Source organism: Cebus imitator, unplaced genomic scaffold (genome assembly GCF_001604975.1).
Source record: "Cebus imitator isolate Cc_AM_T3 unplaced genomic scaffold, Cebus_imitator-1.0 Scaffold244, whole genome shotgun sequence".
In the NCBI taxonomy this organism is placed as follows: domain Eukaryota; kingdom Metazoa; phylum Chordata; class Mammalia; order Primates; family Cebidae; genus Cebus; species Cebus imitator.
In genome coordinates, this window is record NW_016107559.1 from 2695320 (window position 1) to 2712134 (window position 16815).

The following is a 16815-nucleotide window of genomic DNA, read 5'->3' on the forward strand; positions in this document are numbered from 1 at the left end:
AACAAAAGCAATTAAAATACATTGGACATACTGAGTTTAGTATAGATTTACCTGATAAATCTTCTGCAATGGCAAATTCATCCTTTATAGAAGAAAATTCCACCTCTGTTTGATTACTGGCATTCATGGACCCGGATCGTGGCTCATTCACATTGTCCTCAGCAACATCAGTTGGCTGCAGAAATGCCGTGTGGACATCCTGAATGTGTGCCTTGAGATCTTCATAAGACGGGGCTCTGAAATCACAGCCATCACACTGAAGCACCTCCATGATCTGGGTCTACCCTCTCACATTAGGAACCTGTGGTAGAAGTCAGAACAACACATCTTAAGGGATGCACTAATCACACACCTCGAGCTGATGGAGCTATATATCCATTAATGGGAAAACATTCCAGTATCAGTAGATTTCTCTTACTGGACTTTTCCAGTTGGAACACTGGCTAAAGACAGGCAATCAGACATAATGGAGACGGTGTCCTTGACTTCGTAACTTCAAAGAAGGAAAAAAACCAGATAAACATTTTCTTGCTTGATATATCTTCCAATGCCATTTGTCAAGGAAACGCTTAATACTTCAAAAGTTTTAGAAGTTTCTGAGTTTCTCCACTGAATCCAAATTTCTTGGTAACTTAATATTGGCTTTGGTTCTGCCCTGGACTCATTTTCTTTTTAAACTGGAACTATCTCAAAAGTAAAGAGGATGTCCACAGAGAAGAAAGGGAAAATTTCAACCTTCATTAGCTGTTTATTTAATATTATTACCTTGGTGTTTTATCACCAATGTAGCATTTAATCTTGTGAGTGGAGGTAGAGTGTTTTTACTGTAGCTTTTCTTATTTTAATAACTTTGCTGATGTTGGGGTGTACCTCTCTTTCCTTCCTTCTCCAAATAGTTTAGTTGTGGGTTTTTTTTTTTTTTCCATGAGCTAAATGACTATTTGATCTTTTACGACCTACCAATTATAACCTAACAGCTTCTTCAATCTAATTAGGTCATAAAATATTTCTCATGAGGTTTTCAAACAACCAACTTTGGATGACAATCCAGTTTCTGTTTAAAAGTTGCACCTCAATTTGAATTAAGGCAACAGAAACTTGCATTTTTGAAGAGGGGCTTCTAAGACATGACTTTTTCTTTTTCCACTTCTTTCCTTTACAAACATGAAGTATATACCTGGATGCAAAAAGCTGTGAACCTCCTGTGGAATAAATCAAAACTTGCCCAGCTACCTTCATTCTGCTATTTACTGTATGAATGAAATATATAGAAATCTTCACACTAACTGAATGGAGAGTCTAATCATCAAGAAGTCAAACATATATTAGAAAGGTGGAGTCCTTCCTATCTTAATGCATATCCTAAGTTGAGATACACTGTTATTATCTTAATGAGTAAGTTACTTCATTAAGATCATCACAAACTCTACTGAGTCACTATAATCTAGAACCAGATGTCCAAGAACTAATGCTGTAGCCCACGTATTTTATGATGTAATACTCTATACTTTTACTGTAAAAGATAAACTCTTTCTGTAGGAAGAAAAAAGTCCAGTAATAATATGTCAATGTAGTGAAAGGAGTCATCACACAAGGATTTTCTATCAAAGAATGTTCCTCCTGATCGCCTGCTAAAATAACTTCTGGCAAGTCCAGTTCTGGACAGACTGAGCTTGCAGAGTGAGCCGCAGATATTTACCTCCTCTTCTTTCACCCAGCGATTTATTCTTTTTCAATAAACATTGAACTGTGCACCAGACTCTTTTCAGCTAAGTCTCAATATTCCAGATACACAAGATTTTATGTCTAAGCACCAACCCAAATTGTGTGGAAGAGGTTGCTATCAGCTCTGGATCAAATTACAGCAGTCACTAAGGCCCCACCCCACTTCTCCTTTCGCACAGTCCATTAGACCTGAAAACAAATTTTTCCATGGTGCAGACAACTCCTGCATTTAGAACACTTCACAGAAAAAAGCAGATCATCCAGTGTGCACTCCCCATCCCCCAAGCTTAGTCCTTTCATCTCAGCCAAACAAGCCACAGCTCTGCTGAATGTGTTTATCACACTTTCAAGAGATATGAGCTCCTGCGTCACTGAAGCTCTAAGACTCACTAAGCTGCCCTAGTCCTCTGAGCTTTAGGGGCAGCCATTTTAGCTCAGAGCTTCTCCTCCGTGCACAACATGGCTTCTCCTGGATTCTGCTAGGCTAACAACCAGAAATGAATGCTAGAAGAGCAGGCTGGGCTCCTCCTATGCTCTTCTCTTCCCAACAAAGAATTAACTGTTTTCATTTCTCTCTGAAAAGCAGCACCTTTCTCCTCCTCAAATGTCATTCACCAAGATCTCCAAAGGTTCTTTTATTCCATGATTGATATGCTGGTTCGTTAGTCTCAGCAGAGCTCTGGTCAGAGCAGAATGACCCTGGGCCAGATCCTGTTCTACACCAGGATTTAGGGGTACAGTGAGGGGACCTCCAGAACGCCTTGGCTTCTTGGGAGTCGTCCTTCCATGCACAGAAGACATACCATCCGACTCTGCTTGCCAGATTCCAAAGTCTAATGACCTTTGTTAATCACCAGCCAGTCTGTCTGCATCAGCAGACCCTGCCAACAGACACACCCTTCAACACAAAGGCTGTAGCTATTCCTTTTAAAGGAGGTTCTCTGAAAGCTCCATTGTGTAGCAGAGAGGAAAACAAAATCTCTTCCCTTCAAAACTTCAAGCCTTTAGAAATAATGCAACAAAAGGCTTTCTGCTGTGTGTCTTTTGGAAAGTTTGAGCCTGATTTGCACAACATCAACAAAAGTTACGGTTCTGCAGAAGGCAAGCAGGGCACCTTCGGCATTAAGTCATCCACCTAGAGATGAAATTCATCTCTCTATGCAGTTCTCTAATATCTAATATTTCTCGATACCTTCTGAAGCTATTATCAAGGATGCTAACTTCACTGGACACAAACACAAACTAACAATCTCCTTGTTCTGCTACAAAGGAGATTAAAGGGTTATGAGATCAGAAAAAGAGCCACTGATTTGGAAAAAGAAGAGATGATGAAAGTGATTTCCTAATGGGTTCTAGCTTTCATGTTGTTGCAGTCTCTGACTCAAAAATAGCTCAGAGCCTTAGAAGAGGTTAATCTCCAGGCCGCTGAGAGAACCAGCATAAGATAGAGTGAATGGCCTTCAACTTCATGTCTGTACCAAGTACAGAAAGGAGGATGTAGCCTATTTTGAAAGCCATCTTGCCTTTGTGTACACATTTCTCCTGAAGACGCTGACAGAAATTGCTGGCATGGCCCAATCACAGAGACAGAAACTTGATGTGTTTATGAGACGGTGCATGGGCACATGTGCAAAAAATGAGATCAAGTGGAGAAGGGAGTAGGGAAGGACAGAGACACAAAAACACTGGACATGAGGATGACCCATTCATCAACCACAGTATGTTTTCCCAGCAGATGGTAATCCTCTAAGAAACCAAAACTGAGAAAAAAAGGTGAGAAATAAGCTCTGCATATTTGACTGCTTCATCAGTCCCAAAGAGCAGCAACTCTAACAGGCTAACCTAGTCACTGATCTGCTATAATGTTATGATTTTAAATTAAAAGCTTTGGTCTCTTATGTACTTACTTCATTTAATAATACCATGATTATGAAATCAGCAATATACTTTTTTTCTTACCAAAATCAGCAAAATCAAAAGTAGAAGAGGAAGTTTCTGAACTAACTAAAAACAGCCTATTTCAAAAGGTCATGAGATGAAGCTACAAATCGAACAAGCACCTGTCTCTTACCCCAGATGTATCTCCAGGCCCTTGAAGGTCACATAGGCTTCAGACGCCTCGACTTTAAACACCCCCCATATTGATGCCTGCAAGGTGAACACAGGTTCATTCTAAAATAACTAGCACCTAATGTGACTGGCCCTCCTAACATGAAACCCCAGACCATCCTAATTATGCGCTGCCTTTAATACCACTTATTGGTTGCTGGTTTGTTCAGTTTGCATTTATAATGTGAGGATTTCAAAATGTGAGGTTTTGACGGGAAACTCAAAATCCAATTGTTTATGTCTGACAAACTCTTGAAGATATAAAGAATATTCAGAGATGATGTCAGAGATTTCAAACATACACACAGAAATGGGTAATGATAAATTATGGACAAAGCCTGCTCATTTTCAATCTTAAGAACACCAATTTTAATTTATACCACCTGCCACCTACTTTCTGTGCTCAGAATTCCATGGATCCATTATGCTTCATTTTCCCTCCTGTGAAGGAGGAAGGAGACCAACCACAGCTTCATCGTCCATCCTTCCAACTTACTGCTCAGACGTAACTGGAGCATGGAGGCGTTGACGCTGTACAGCATTCTTACAGGCCCGCCACCATCACTTGGTCCAGGTCAGCTTGGCAAACACTGCTCTTTAGTTTGAGGGCCCAGGAACATAAATGTGGTCCTCAAGTAAAAATCCCAGCTGTCTTCAGGAAGTGACCAAATTAAAAGGCATAGGCCTTGTCTAGATCTAACCTGTTCTCTGACTGAAGGACTGCAGCCCAGAAATAAAGCTGTGAAGTACTACAGCCATGTGATTCAGTAGCAACTAATTATAACCTTCAAAGCCTTTGAGAAATAGAACCAGAAACACCATAAGGTGCTTTTCCTCTGTCCACTCCAGAAACCTACTTTCATTTATAAGACACTAAACTCCCCAGTTCTCCTCAATCATAATGCCAATAAAAGGTTCTCATTAGCACCTGTTTGAACTTTTGTTAGTTTCCTTTCTTATGAATGGAAAACCAGTTATCCAAGGACAGGTAATAAAATACATAAATTCTGGAATAGTTCAGCTAGAAAAACAGAAAAACAGAACCTAAAGATCACTGTAAAAAATGTATTTGCAGATCAGAAACTGTTGATATGCTGAGGTCAAAGAGTTGTGATGTGTATTGAGAAGTTAATATTTTTAATTGCAAGCCCCAGGACCTTAAGATGAAAAATGATTTTTTTAAAAAAGGCACTAGTAAATTTGTGAATGTTGGGTTGCTATTCTTAGCACAAAGGGAGTTCTATGTCGCTACTAATCATTTACTCTTGTTATGGATGAAGTGGAAGTGCTAATAATTTAATAATCATTTAAAACATCTTTCCACAGAGTAATAAAATGAAAAGTTGAGGTGAAATCTCTTTCAGGAACAGTAGTTATGGAATCAAAACTACAAATGCAAATATAGAATGTCCAAATAAATATATATATATATAATTATATATATAATTAATTACATACATATATATGTAATTAGCTTACTTGATTTAACTTGAATGCATATATGGGCATATGCCCTCCTAATTTAACAAGAGCTGAGGCAGAATCAGTTCTTTTCTGAATAAATACAAATGACATAGGTACTAGTTCCATGTTATAGTGTAAAAAATAAACCAGAAAAGTAAACCAACAAGCAACTTCCAACAACAAACTACCTCCAACAATCCCACAGCAACTGGTACTACTATAGATTCTAGCTCACCACGTGGTCTTCAAATGTCCTATCAAATGTTTTATACTGTTTGCTACATGATCTAAGCAGTTCTGTGTACTCTTGGCAATTCACCATACTAATGAAAGGTTTAACATATCAGGGAGGATAAATAATTAAGGAATTCAGAAGGGAGATACAGCTGTTCTTCAAAACCAAATTTTCAGAAGAGAAAGGATTAATTTGCAATCACATATGTAACCCCCAATATGAGACTGAATTTAAATAGTAGCAGGGAAATACCATGAGACCAAGTCCTGCCAATGCATGTGGCCTCTGTTGTATACAGTTGGCCTGGTACATCTGTGGGACCTTGTAAATAAGCACAAAGTCTGAAGCAGGCAATTTGCAGATTAATAACCCAGTCACCTACTGGCCAAGGATGCTAGCCTTCAGGTTACTTTTTATTTTAGGTTTGTTTTCCTGCATAAAGTTTTCAAGTGCTACAGAGTACACTGGAGTACTACTTCTTAATAGATACCTTTGGGATCATCATTAAAATGAAATGAGCATCTAGGGAGGTAATCCAAGTGGCTAAAAATGTTGGATATGTAAATAAGAAGTGATTCCGGCTGAGTGACCTGTTATGAAAGCAGGTAGTGAGTGTCTCATACAGAAAGAGATACTACATACCTTCTGGAGAATTCATGCATTCCTTTGCAATGATATAAGGCTAATTGAGGCCAACAGGCCAATAGGCAGTCTGCCAGCTCTCCTGTCCTTCAAAAAGGAAGCATGTGATTTGAATAAGGAGATAAAAGGAGAGAAGGGACAACAAAAGAAAGGGAGGAAGCAGGGTGATATCTCAGTAGCTTTCAGACTTCATTGTCTGTAAAGGGGAACTTGTGCTGGATAATTCTAATTCTGAGAAGTGGCTCGACAATTTTCTTGAGATGTGGCTTAGAAACAAAACAAAACAAAATGAAGATGCCTCCCCCTCACTGAAATTCTCAAAATGCAACCATGATAAATGAGATTCCAGTTCATCATGTCCTTTCAAATGATGGGAACCCATTCTTGTTGTCCCAAGAATGAGTAAGTGAGAAATAATAAGTCTAGAGGAATTCTCTGAAATGTCATGGGTTCACCAGGAAGTTCCTTGGAAACTCTGCAGCCGTTCTTGCCCTTGTACTTAGAACAAGAGATAACTGATTTCTCTCCTCCAGAGCTAAACCTTGCCCAAACAGCAGAGACAGAAAATCACGGTGCTCCTTTATCGACTCTTCAGAATGCTGGCTGGGTTTCTACAGACACTTTTCACACAAGAACTCTCATTATAAAAATTGTAAAATTAAAGGGAAGTTGCAGATATGCTGTTGGGTCTTCATTACAGAACTGATTAAGACGCAGAGTAAGCAGAAGCTGCAGAAAAAGTCATCTTCCACATCATGAAAGACCAAGACACGGATTGAGAACTCTCCCTGGGGGCCCGTTGAGCCTTTGGGGTTATCTTCGTGACCCAGAGTGTTCCTGGCTCACAAGATTCAGCCAAACATATCAAGTCTCAATTCTACAGACTGAGCGAATGAATCCAGAAACCATTTTTAACAACTTACTTTGTTTTCTATTACTATGCAAAGAAAAAAACATGATGTATGGTCATTGACTTGTGGAGGGTGTGAGGAAGTTTTGCTGAAATAACATCTTTTATCTGGGGAAAATCTCAATCTAATCTCTCTGAGACTTACTCACTTTTGTGTGCTCATCATTTGCTCAAAATATTCAGACAATTCACTTCCTTTAGATGAGAATGATTCTGAGTCTGCCTCCATCAGTGGCAGGCCCTGATGTAATAACCCTTCCAGTCTATTTTCTTACAGCAGACAAAACTGATTACCTAAGTCTGGCACCTGGATATGTTTGTCTGTCTGTGTGTCTTTCTCCAAACCATGGTTTCTAATATAGCTACCCCGTGAAGATAAAGTCCTAAACAGCCTGCTTTCTGAAAAGGCAAACAACTGCTTGGGCCTATGTAGACCACAAAGGCTTTCAAGTCCTCCTACCCAAGGAGACTGTGATTTTTTTTTTCTTCCTCTTGACTTCTGCAGGCAGAAGCCATTAGAAGGCTGTCCTTCTCTCTTATCAAACTAACCAACTGGCCCATTCAGGTCCATTAGTTTTCCTATCCTTGCTTCAACAAATTAATGCAACCTTATAGCAGGAAAAACATCATATGTGTTTTTATATGGGACTGGAAAATACCCCAAAATTAGATTTTTTTTTTTTAAATGAAAGCCAAGAAATTTCTTTTCTCTTACAATCCCCAATCAAATCTACTTTCAGCAAGTAAGTTTATTCCTGAAAATTCCTGCATCCCAAGAACCAAGCAGAAAGCTCAGACATTTGTCCACCAACACAACAGTAGACTTTATTACTAGGTGAAAACACTACAGTGCTCAGTTAAGTAGCCAAGCCTCACATTCCATAAATCCAAATGATAAATCACACTTTTGTCCAACAAAGTTAGGTTTTTTAGCATATTCACTGCTGAGCTGTTTAAAAAAAAAAAAAAGGCATATAGAAATGCCTAGCCAGCCAATTAAGGAATTTGTTCTCAGGTCACTAAAACCAAAAAGTGACAGTAGGTATGATGTCTCGGCCTGCCATCTTCACCTTGAGAGCAAGTCTTCTGAGGCCCTTACTTTGATCATTTTGCTAAATGAAGAGATTAGATCATGATATTCAACCTTTTTGTACAAAGGACCTGTTTTACAAGATTTTCTTCTCATATTTTGTAAGACTTTTTCCTGATTAAAATCATTCCCTTACATTTTATTATTCAGAGACATATAAATGCCAGTCTTCATGTGATTGCCTTCTTATAAATTAAGTCCCAGGCTTAAAGATTCTATTCCCCATGGGGCTTTCCTTGACAACTCTATCTAAAGTTAGCCACCACTCACAACCCCTACAAAATTGAAACCCCTACTCACAACACCAACCCACACAGTTTCTCACTACCACAATACACTACTTTATTTCCTGCACTATTGGCATGACCCTTGTTTGTTTGTGGTCTGTCTTCCCACCAGAACACGAGCACCCTAAGAGGGAGTCTATGTCTGTCTGGCTCACACTGGGATCTTCCGCCCTGGGAACACTCAGTGTACTCAACAGGTATTCAGAAATATGTGTTGAATAAAGGAAGAAACAATGAACAAACTAGAGCATCTGAATGACAGGATTCCAACCAACCAAAAAAAAGATTGGTCATGAGTGTTAGATTACTCTACTAACCCTGTGTTATCATTAAAGCAGTGGTCCCAACCAGGGGTAATTGTATTCCCCACTCCCCCCAACCTGGGGCTATTTGGTAGTATCTGCAGGCAGTTTTAGTTATCATACCTGGCATCTAGTGGGTAGAGGCCAGGGATGCTGCTAAGCATTCTACAATGCACAGGACAGCCCCCAAGACAAAGAATTATCTGGCCACAAATGTCAATAGTGCTGAGACTGAAAACTCCGTCTAAATGATCTCCAGCTATTTTCATTCTCTGCATATAACCCATCTGTCTTTAGAGGCTCTTTATGGGGTCCTCGCTGGGGAGTCTCTGGACCCTTAGAGAATCAACAAGTTCTCTCTCAGGTCCAAGATTTTATAATTCTATGGTTCTAAATGATCTTAGCAGCCCTCATGTTATATGGTATCATGAGTTTTCAGTTTTATTTTTCTAATTTTGTATCTTACCAAAAATCTTTTCAGAAAAAAAAAATCCAAGGTGAAGTAATGTGACTGGCCTGTCTTTCTTAGTGATACGGCCCTTGCACCCACCCTTGCACAGTTGATAACCCTGTGGGTTTTGTGAGTAAGGGACAAATGTCATTAAAAATGGTCAAGTCAGCTGGGCACAGTGGCTCACTCCCATAATCCTACCACTTTGGGAGGCTAAAGCGGGTGAATCACTTGAGGGAAGGAGTTTAAGACAAGCCTGGCCAACATGGTGAAACCCCGTCTCTTAATAAAAATACGAAGAAAAAAAAAATTAGCCAGGCTTGGTGGCAGGTGCCTGTAATCCCAGGTACTCAGGAGGCTGAGGCAAGAGAATTGCTTGAGCCTGGGAGGCAGAGGTTGCGGTGAGCCAAGATCATGCTACTGCACTCCACACTTCAGCCTGGGCAACAGAGCAAGACTCTGTCTCGAAAAAAAAAGGTAAGTCTTTAAGCATGCGGCCTCTGACTAAAATTTCTAAGAAAAACAATGCATATGTTCTCTGCAATGTGTAAAATCATCTTCTTTCAAAGTGACAGGGCCCCAAGCTACTATAAATCACTCTTCAGAGGACAAATAATGCTTTCTTTTTTTTCTTACATCCCCAGGGCCCGGCACAGGTCAAGCTCTGATGAGATTTGTGTTATGAGTACTAACTATGCATGCCTGCTTTCCAGGAGAAACTTAACCAGTGGTAACAAATTGAGCTAAATGTTGAAGAACCTAAGGAATTCCAGAGAGCATCCATGACCAGAAAAACAAAACTAAACAAAACCTAGTGCTTATGAAGCTAATGAAGCTATATCGCAGTGGTTAGCAGACTACTGGGACACAAGCAATTCTAAGTCTCTACTTGTCTGTGAGTTTTAAGTAAATGACCACCCTCCTTTTCCTCATCATCCATGGAGAAGCTGCCTCTGGCTGCATTGTTCTATGTATGTGTTTATAACACTGCTAAGCTACCCTGAACTGATGTGACACCTGGAGTCATCACCTGACTACACTTGAGACCATTTGGTTGCCTTCCCTCTGCAAAACCGTTTTTATTCTTGTTTGCAAAGCATCCTGGAAAGCCTGAGGAACAATTCTGTCCTATAGCTCAAAACTGTATAAACATTTTCAGTGGCGGGAACGTAACAAAATTAGGTAGAATCAGAGTTTTTTCTTCTTAACCTCCCTGAAAAATAGCAAAACAATATTATTTGTGCCTTCCTTAAGTTAAAGAGAAGAAACTACTCTAAAAGTTAACCATCAAAAGGTTCATCATGTCCAGTGGAGAGAAGATCTTAAAAGGCCATGTAGTCCAACATCTTCATTTTCCAGACAGTGACACTGAAGTCTCAAGAAAAATAACCCGCCCAACCCTTCTGGCACATGAATTTTCTGAAGCCAGAAAAAAAAAAATCTTTTGAATTCCATAATTTGAGAAAGGAACTCATAAGTAAAGACACTCCATACATGGCAGTTGTTCAACAACTATTCACGCTTAAGGTCCATGCCATATATTCTCAGTATTGAGTCTTTCTTCATCAGGGAGGCAGATTTCAGAATAACCACAAGTGTCTCCTCCACCCTGAATTCACACCCACGAGGGTAACTGAAAAGGTACAAAATCAATTTTTTGCAGTTTGACTGTTCAAAGAACTTCTTAGGGCATGTAAGTAGTGTGTTTATACTTTGGAAACATGTTTGGAAGACTGAAAGTTGCTGACAAAGGTATACACAGAAGAACAAGAGCTATAACACTGAATTATCTTTAGAATCCAACCTCATGGAATCGAAACAAGGTTATGTAGTAGCTTTATGCCTGCCAAATCTCCCCCACGAGAAACATCGTCTTGTTTCTTATGGAAAATGTGCACTGCCAACAAAGTCACTGAACAGGCTAGCTGAACGAGCCTTAGGAGGATCTGGACACAGCAGGGTCAGTTCGTGTAAAATGGAAAACAGGAGTGGTCAGTCTTACAAATGCCTGGGAAAAAAAGCCAGCCTCTTTGTGGTACATCTAGTAAGTGACTCAGACCAATGATACCAAAATATTGTGGATACTGGATTTCCCTCCAAATTATATACTGCATTCTGAAACCAACTGCAACTTGAAATATTTTTCTCTGTTCACTAATAATTTATCTTTATCCTTTTTTTAAATTTATCTAACTTTATTCCTAGAAGGTATCTATATCCACTTGTTGGATATAAAAAAATCTAAATATATCAGAAAGTCTGGGAATCATCTTTAACTTTTAAAATATCTTCCCTAAGAGTGTCTTACAAGAGTCTGTTAGTGTTCTGAAGAGAATAGCTTAGGAATCAGGAAGATGGTGAGATCTCCATGTTTGTTCATGGTTTTCCTCCAGGTTGAACACTTCTACCTGCTTTTGGAAGGTCTAATTAATTCCCACCCTTTAAGACAGTGGTTCTCAAAGTTTAGTTCCTGGACCAGCAGCATCATATCACCAAAGAACTTGTTAGAAATGCAAATTATCTGGTTCCCCCCAAGACTTGAATCAGAAACTCTGGTGTTGAGGTCACTATCTTTTTTTACATGTTTTCAGGGTGATTCTGAGGCCCACACAAGTTTTAAGACCAAGCTCAGATTTTCCCTCCTATATGAAACAGTTCCTGAGACCACCAGCTAGAACAGTGAGCATTCCCTGCTCCACTGCATTGGAGCCCTACTTTAAAATGCAGCCGATTGGATAAATGTAATAATAGCTATGCAGTCTTTGAAGAGCACAGGAGACAACTACTGTTTGCAAATATTTAATTTCTTATTTAGCAATTAACAAGAAATACTAAGATGCAGACCCAGCATCAGAAACTAACATGAGTACACTCATAAAAGACAACTACTGGTCTTGAAAGAATGAAGACTGTGTCTACTGCAAGTGCTGATGCTGATACCCATCTCCCTTAAAAACTTCAGAAAGGTTCATGACATGGTGTCATTGATATTTCTAAAGCAAGACATGGCAATCCACAAAGGAAAGGATCAGATTATTTTACCCATAAAATACTAAGAGTTGGGTAGATCCTCAGGATCCCAGACTCTTCCATGACAGGAAGCTTTCGTGTTTAAATAAAATCTTATTAGAAAATACCTCCAAGCTTATAGTGGTCATTTGATTGCTGCCTTACAGCTATACTTCAGGGCTAAATTCCCAGCTAAGAATCAACATCTGAAGACACAGATGTGTCTGGAAATCCCTCAAAAGAAGGATATATGCTTTAAGCTAACCAAAGAAATTTCCAGAAAAAAAATGGTAGCTCATGGTCTCAAACTGCTAACAAAGGATTGGCTGGGGAAAAAGAAAGACAAAACACAGACAAAGATGTTGGGTGCAGTGCCTCACACCTGTAATCCTAGCACTTTGGGAGGCCAAGGCAGGTGAATCACCTGAGGTCAGGAGATCAAGAAGAGCCTGGCCAACATGGCAAAACCCCGCCTCTAATAAAAATACAAAAATTAGCCAGGTGTGGTGGCAGGCGCCTGTAGTCCCAGCTACTCAAAAGGCTGAGGCATGAGAATCGCTTGAACCTGGGAGGCAGAGGTTGCAGTGAACTGAGATCGCGCCATTGCCCTCCAGCCTGGGTGACAGAGCGAGACTCCGTCTCAAAAAACTAATTAAAAAAAAAATAGACAAAGAAAAGAGGAGTTTGGCCACACCAAACCAATATACTTACAGGACCCTTGAATCAAAAACGAGACTTAAAACTTAGAATCATCAAGTTCAGGGAGAAAACTTCAATGGTATCCTGCCCAGGAACCTAGCCAGAACCCTTTTAAATTGCTGAAGGACTACAGAAGCATGTCAAGCCAGCAAGACACAAACCCAGGTTCTAAAAGCAGAATTAAGCAGGGCTTGAGAAGGTGATTTAAAGAGATGTTTCTCTCATTGTTTGAGGGCCAAGAAAATGTTCTGCTAGTTATGCCCCAAAGACAAATAAGTTAAAACAACAACAACAACAACAACAACAACAACAACAAGACAAGAAGTGGAGGATTGGAGGATGACAGAAAAATGCGGCATGGAAAAGACCCCTGAAAAAAAATCTATTTTGAAGGAACAGGACATAGAAGAAAATTATATACAACAATTAGCAGAGATTCTATGAAAGGAGATCAAAGACAAAATGACAAGACATCAGCACAACATGAAAGAGAGGCTGGCAGTTGAAGAAAGAAAATGATGACAAAAATAATATCATTGCAGAACTAATAAATATATTAAACTTATAAGAGTTAAAATCCACAAATCAAAAACAAAGTTGATGGTGTGGCAAAGAGTCTTCAAAAAGCTGCACAAAAATGCAGAGGAAAAGGCCTAGTAGATGAAAGCAAGTGGAGAAGATGACAGATAAGGAGGTTTGAAAACAGATCGAACATACAGATAAAAGGTATTCTAGAAGTAGACAGCAAAACAAAACAAAGCAAAACAAAATATGCTTAAATCCGTGGTAGAAAATACTTAGTTGAAATAAAAGAGTATCTGATATTCCCAGAAAAAGTAAGACTGAATCAGTAAAATTAAAGCATCTTGTTAAAGTTACAGAATTTCAAGGCTAAACATTAAATCCCATATACCTCGAGATCTTTAAAATTAGTCAGTTATAAGAGAAAATGTCAGGTGTCTTCTGACTTTTTCACAGTAACATTTGATTGGCAGAAGATGTGAAGCTGTGTCTGTAGAGGCTCAAGAAAGAGAGAACACCACCCAAGTATTCAATTCTCAACTAAGTTCACAATTTTTTTTTCTTTTTTACGACATAAAAGTAATTTTTAAAAAATTCTCTAATCAGCATAGTCAGAGAATAAAGCAAATAAGTAAATTTTCTTCAAAATATAACCAAGAGAAGGTTAAAAATCAAAAGCTCAAGAACAGGAAATTTAAAGGTAAGCAGACGCTGTGAGCACTGAATCTACTTACATTTAGAACTACAACGGAATAATTAATAACTTACAAAATAAAATTATAATTCTTTAAATGTAGTAGTTATAATAACAACAAATCATTCCATAATAATAACTATAAAAGTATGTAGAATTGGAAAAAAATCCTTAATGATAATAAAATATGCGGTTGGAAGTGAAAAACCTTTAGGGGAGAAAAATAAATGGGCGTGGTGGCTCTCGCCTGTAATCCCAGCACTTTGGGAGGCAGAGGCAAGTGGATCATCTGAGGTCAGGAGTTCAAGACCAGTCTGGCCAGTAAGGTGAAACCCTGCCGCTACCAAAACTCCGAAAATTAGCCATGTGGTAGTGGCATGTGCCTGTAATCCCACCTGCTCGGGAGGCTGGGGCAGAAGAATTGCTTGAGCCTGGGATGCAGAGGTTACAGTAAGCCAAGATGGTGCCACTGCACTCCAGGCTGGATGATAGAGTGAGACCCTGTCTCAAAATAAATAAATAAACAAATAAAACTTAACTTTCATAGCAGGACAAAAATACTCATACTGTTTCATTTCTGAAGTTAACAAATTTCCAAATAAAAGTGTAAGAATATTAATTAATAATTAAAATTAAAAGGACTATATAGCCTTGAATTACTAGAGGAAGGAACTCAAAGAAAATGCAGATTATGTAATAAAAAGAAGATGAAGAAAACTGCACAGAAATATAAAAGAGAATGCATAAAATTAATTAGAATTAGGCATATGTGATATGTCAATAAATGTAATTGAGTAATTCTTCCTCTGAAAAATATCCCCAGAGTAAATGAAAAAACAATATTTAATTGGATTGTGTCTATAAAAGACACACATACAAATGGTATATGTTTTATAAAATGATGCAAAAACTCTGAAAGTCTAATATCATTAAACATATATCAAGCAAAAGAAAGTAGAAATCATGATTAATATTACCCATGGTTAAATTCAAGATACAAAAACTTTTAACATGATAAAGATGAACACTTAATAATGTAAAAGTACAATCTACAATGAAGATTTATTATGAATATGCTCTCCAGCAGCATCAAATAGATAAAGAAATAAAGATGGCAACAGATAAAAGAAGTAGGCATAAGCACTTAACAGATTAACTGGAGAGAGTCCACTAAGGATATAATTCATATAATTCATAAAATTGAGCTAAGAGATACATTTCATATTCTGTATCTGGAAATAGAAAACATATTTTCATTTCAAGCATCTGTGAGACATCTACAAAAGTTTTCAAGTAGCCATGGAGGTTTATAGAAGCTTTAATACCAAAATTAAGAGATAATAAATTACAAATTTTTAAAAAAGTATATAATTTTTACTTATAGTGTAATAAAGGTAGGTTTAAAAAAAAAAAAAAAAAAAAAAAAAAAAAAAAANAAAAAAGAAGACAAAGAAAAGAAAATACCAAACATTTGAGAAAATTTTTAACATTCTCCCAAGCAATTTCTGGGATAACCAGGAATAATACTCACAAGTAGACTATGGCTTTTTAAAATGCTACATATATGGAATCTGATAAAAGTTCTACTTAGAGGAAACTTCACAGCTCTATGAAAAGTATAAATCAAGAAATAATGCTAAATGAATCAAACATCTAACTCAAGTATGGGATAAAACCGAAGGACAGAAGAAGAAAAGATTTGATTATGATAAAAACAAACTCAGGAATCAATATATTAAATAGTAATGTTAATTCACTCAGTAATTTTTATTTTTTTAAAATATAAAGCTATATAAAATTAAAACAATTAGCTAGCCTAATTAGGAACAAAAAGGGAGTAGGGCAAAACATAAATATAGAAAATAAGTATCAGAAGTAGACAATATCCAAAAATGTAAAGGAAAATGCATTATAATTCTAAAATTACCATGTAAAACTAATGGCAATGTACATAAAGCTACTGTAATAGGTCTAGAAACAAATATATTACCAAAATTAATCCCAGAAGAAACTATATCAATGAAAGACTAGGAAAAAGTCAAATAGCCAACCTAATCACCAAAGCATCTTAAGCGACATTAAGGAATCAGTAAATCAGATGCTTTTTAAAATGGTCTAAAGTCTAAAGCACAAGACTGTTACGGTCACCAATGTATTTCCAAAGCCAATGTGACATAGATTACAGAGCTTAGTCCATAGCAATACACAATAAATACTAATGAAAAGCAGAGCAATGTCACTTAGAAATATTAAGGTAGAAATTCAAAATAAAATTCAGGAGCTCATTAAAGGAATATCTCTCCCAAATCAACTGGGGTTGACTAAGGAAAGTCAGTTTCAATACAAGAAGACTTATCAACACTCCACTGTATTAAAAGGTCAAAAAACACATTTTCGGAGGCTGAGGCGGGCAGATCACAAGGTCAAGAGATCGAGAACATCCTGGCCAACATGGTGAAACCCCATCTCTACTAAAAATACAAAAATTAGCTGGGTGCGGTGGCATGCACCTGTAGTCCCAGCTACTTGGGAGGCTGAGGCAGTAGAATTGTTTGAACCCAGGAGGCAGAGGTTGCAGTAAGCCGAGATCTCGCCACTGCACTCCAGCCTGGTGCCTGGCGACAAAGCAACACTGTTTCAAAAAAAAAAAAAAAAAAGGTCAAAAAACAAAATAAT

The 16815-nt window shown here is 38.0% G+C and overlaps 1 protein-coding gene across 4 annotated transcripts in view; it reads right to left on the reverse strand.

Annotated features, from left to right (window-relative positions):
* The window catches only part of ZNF462 (zinc finger protein 462), a 155663-nt gene that overhangs the window by 91812 nt on the left and 47036 nt on the right, over positions 1–16815 (reverse strand). For all 4 annotated transcript variants that reach the window (XM_037727893.1, XM_017498575.2, XM_037727894.1 and 1 more), the window contains exon 2: positions 52–301. In XM_037727893.1, coding sequence (XP_037583821.1) covers positions 52–271 — 220 coding nt within the window. In that variant the 5' untranslated portion in view covers positions 272–301. The remainder of the gene's footprint in view (positions 1–51; positions 302–16815) is intronic.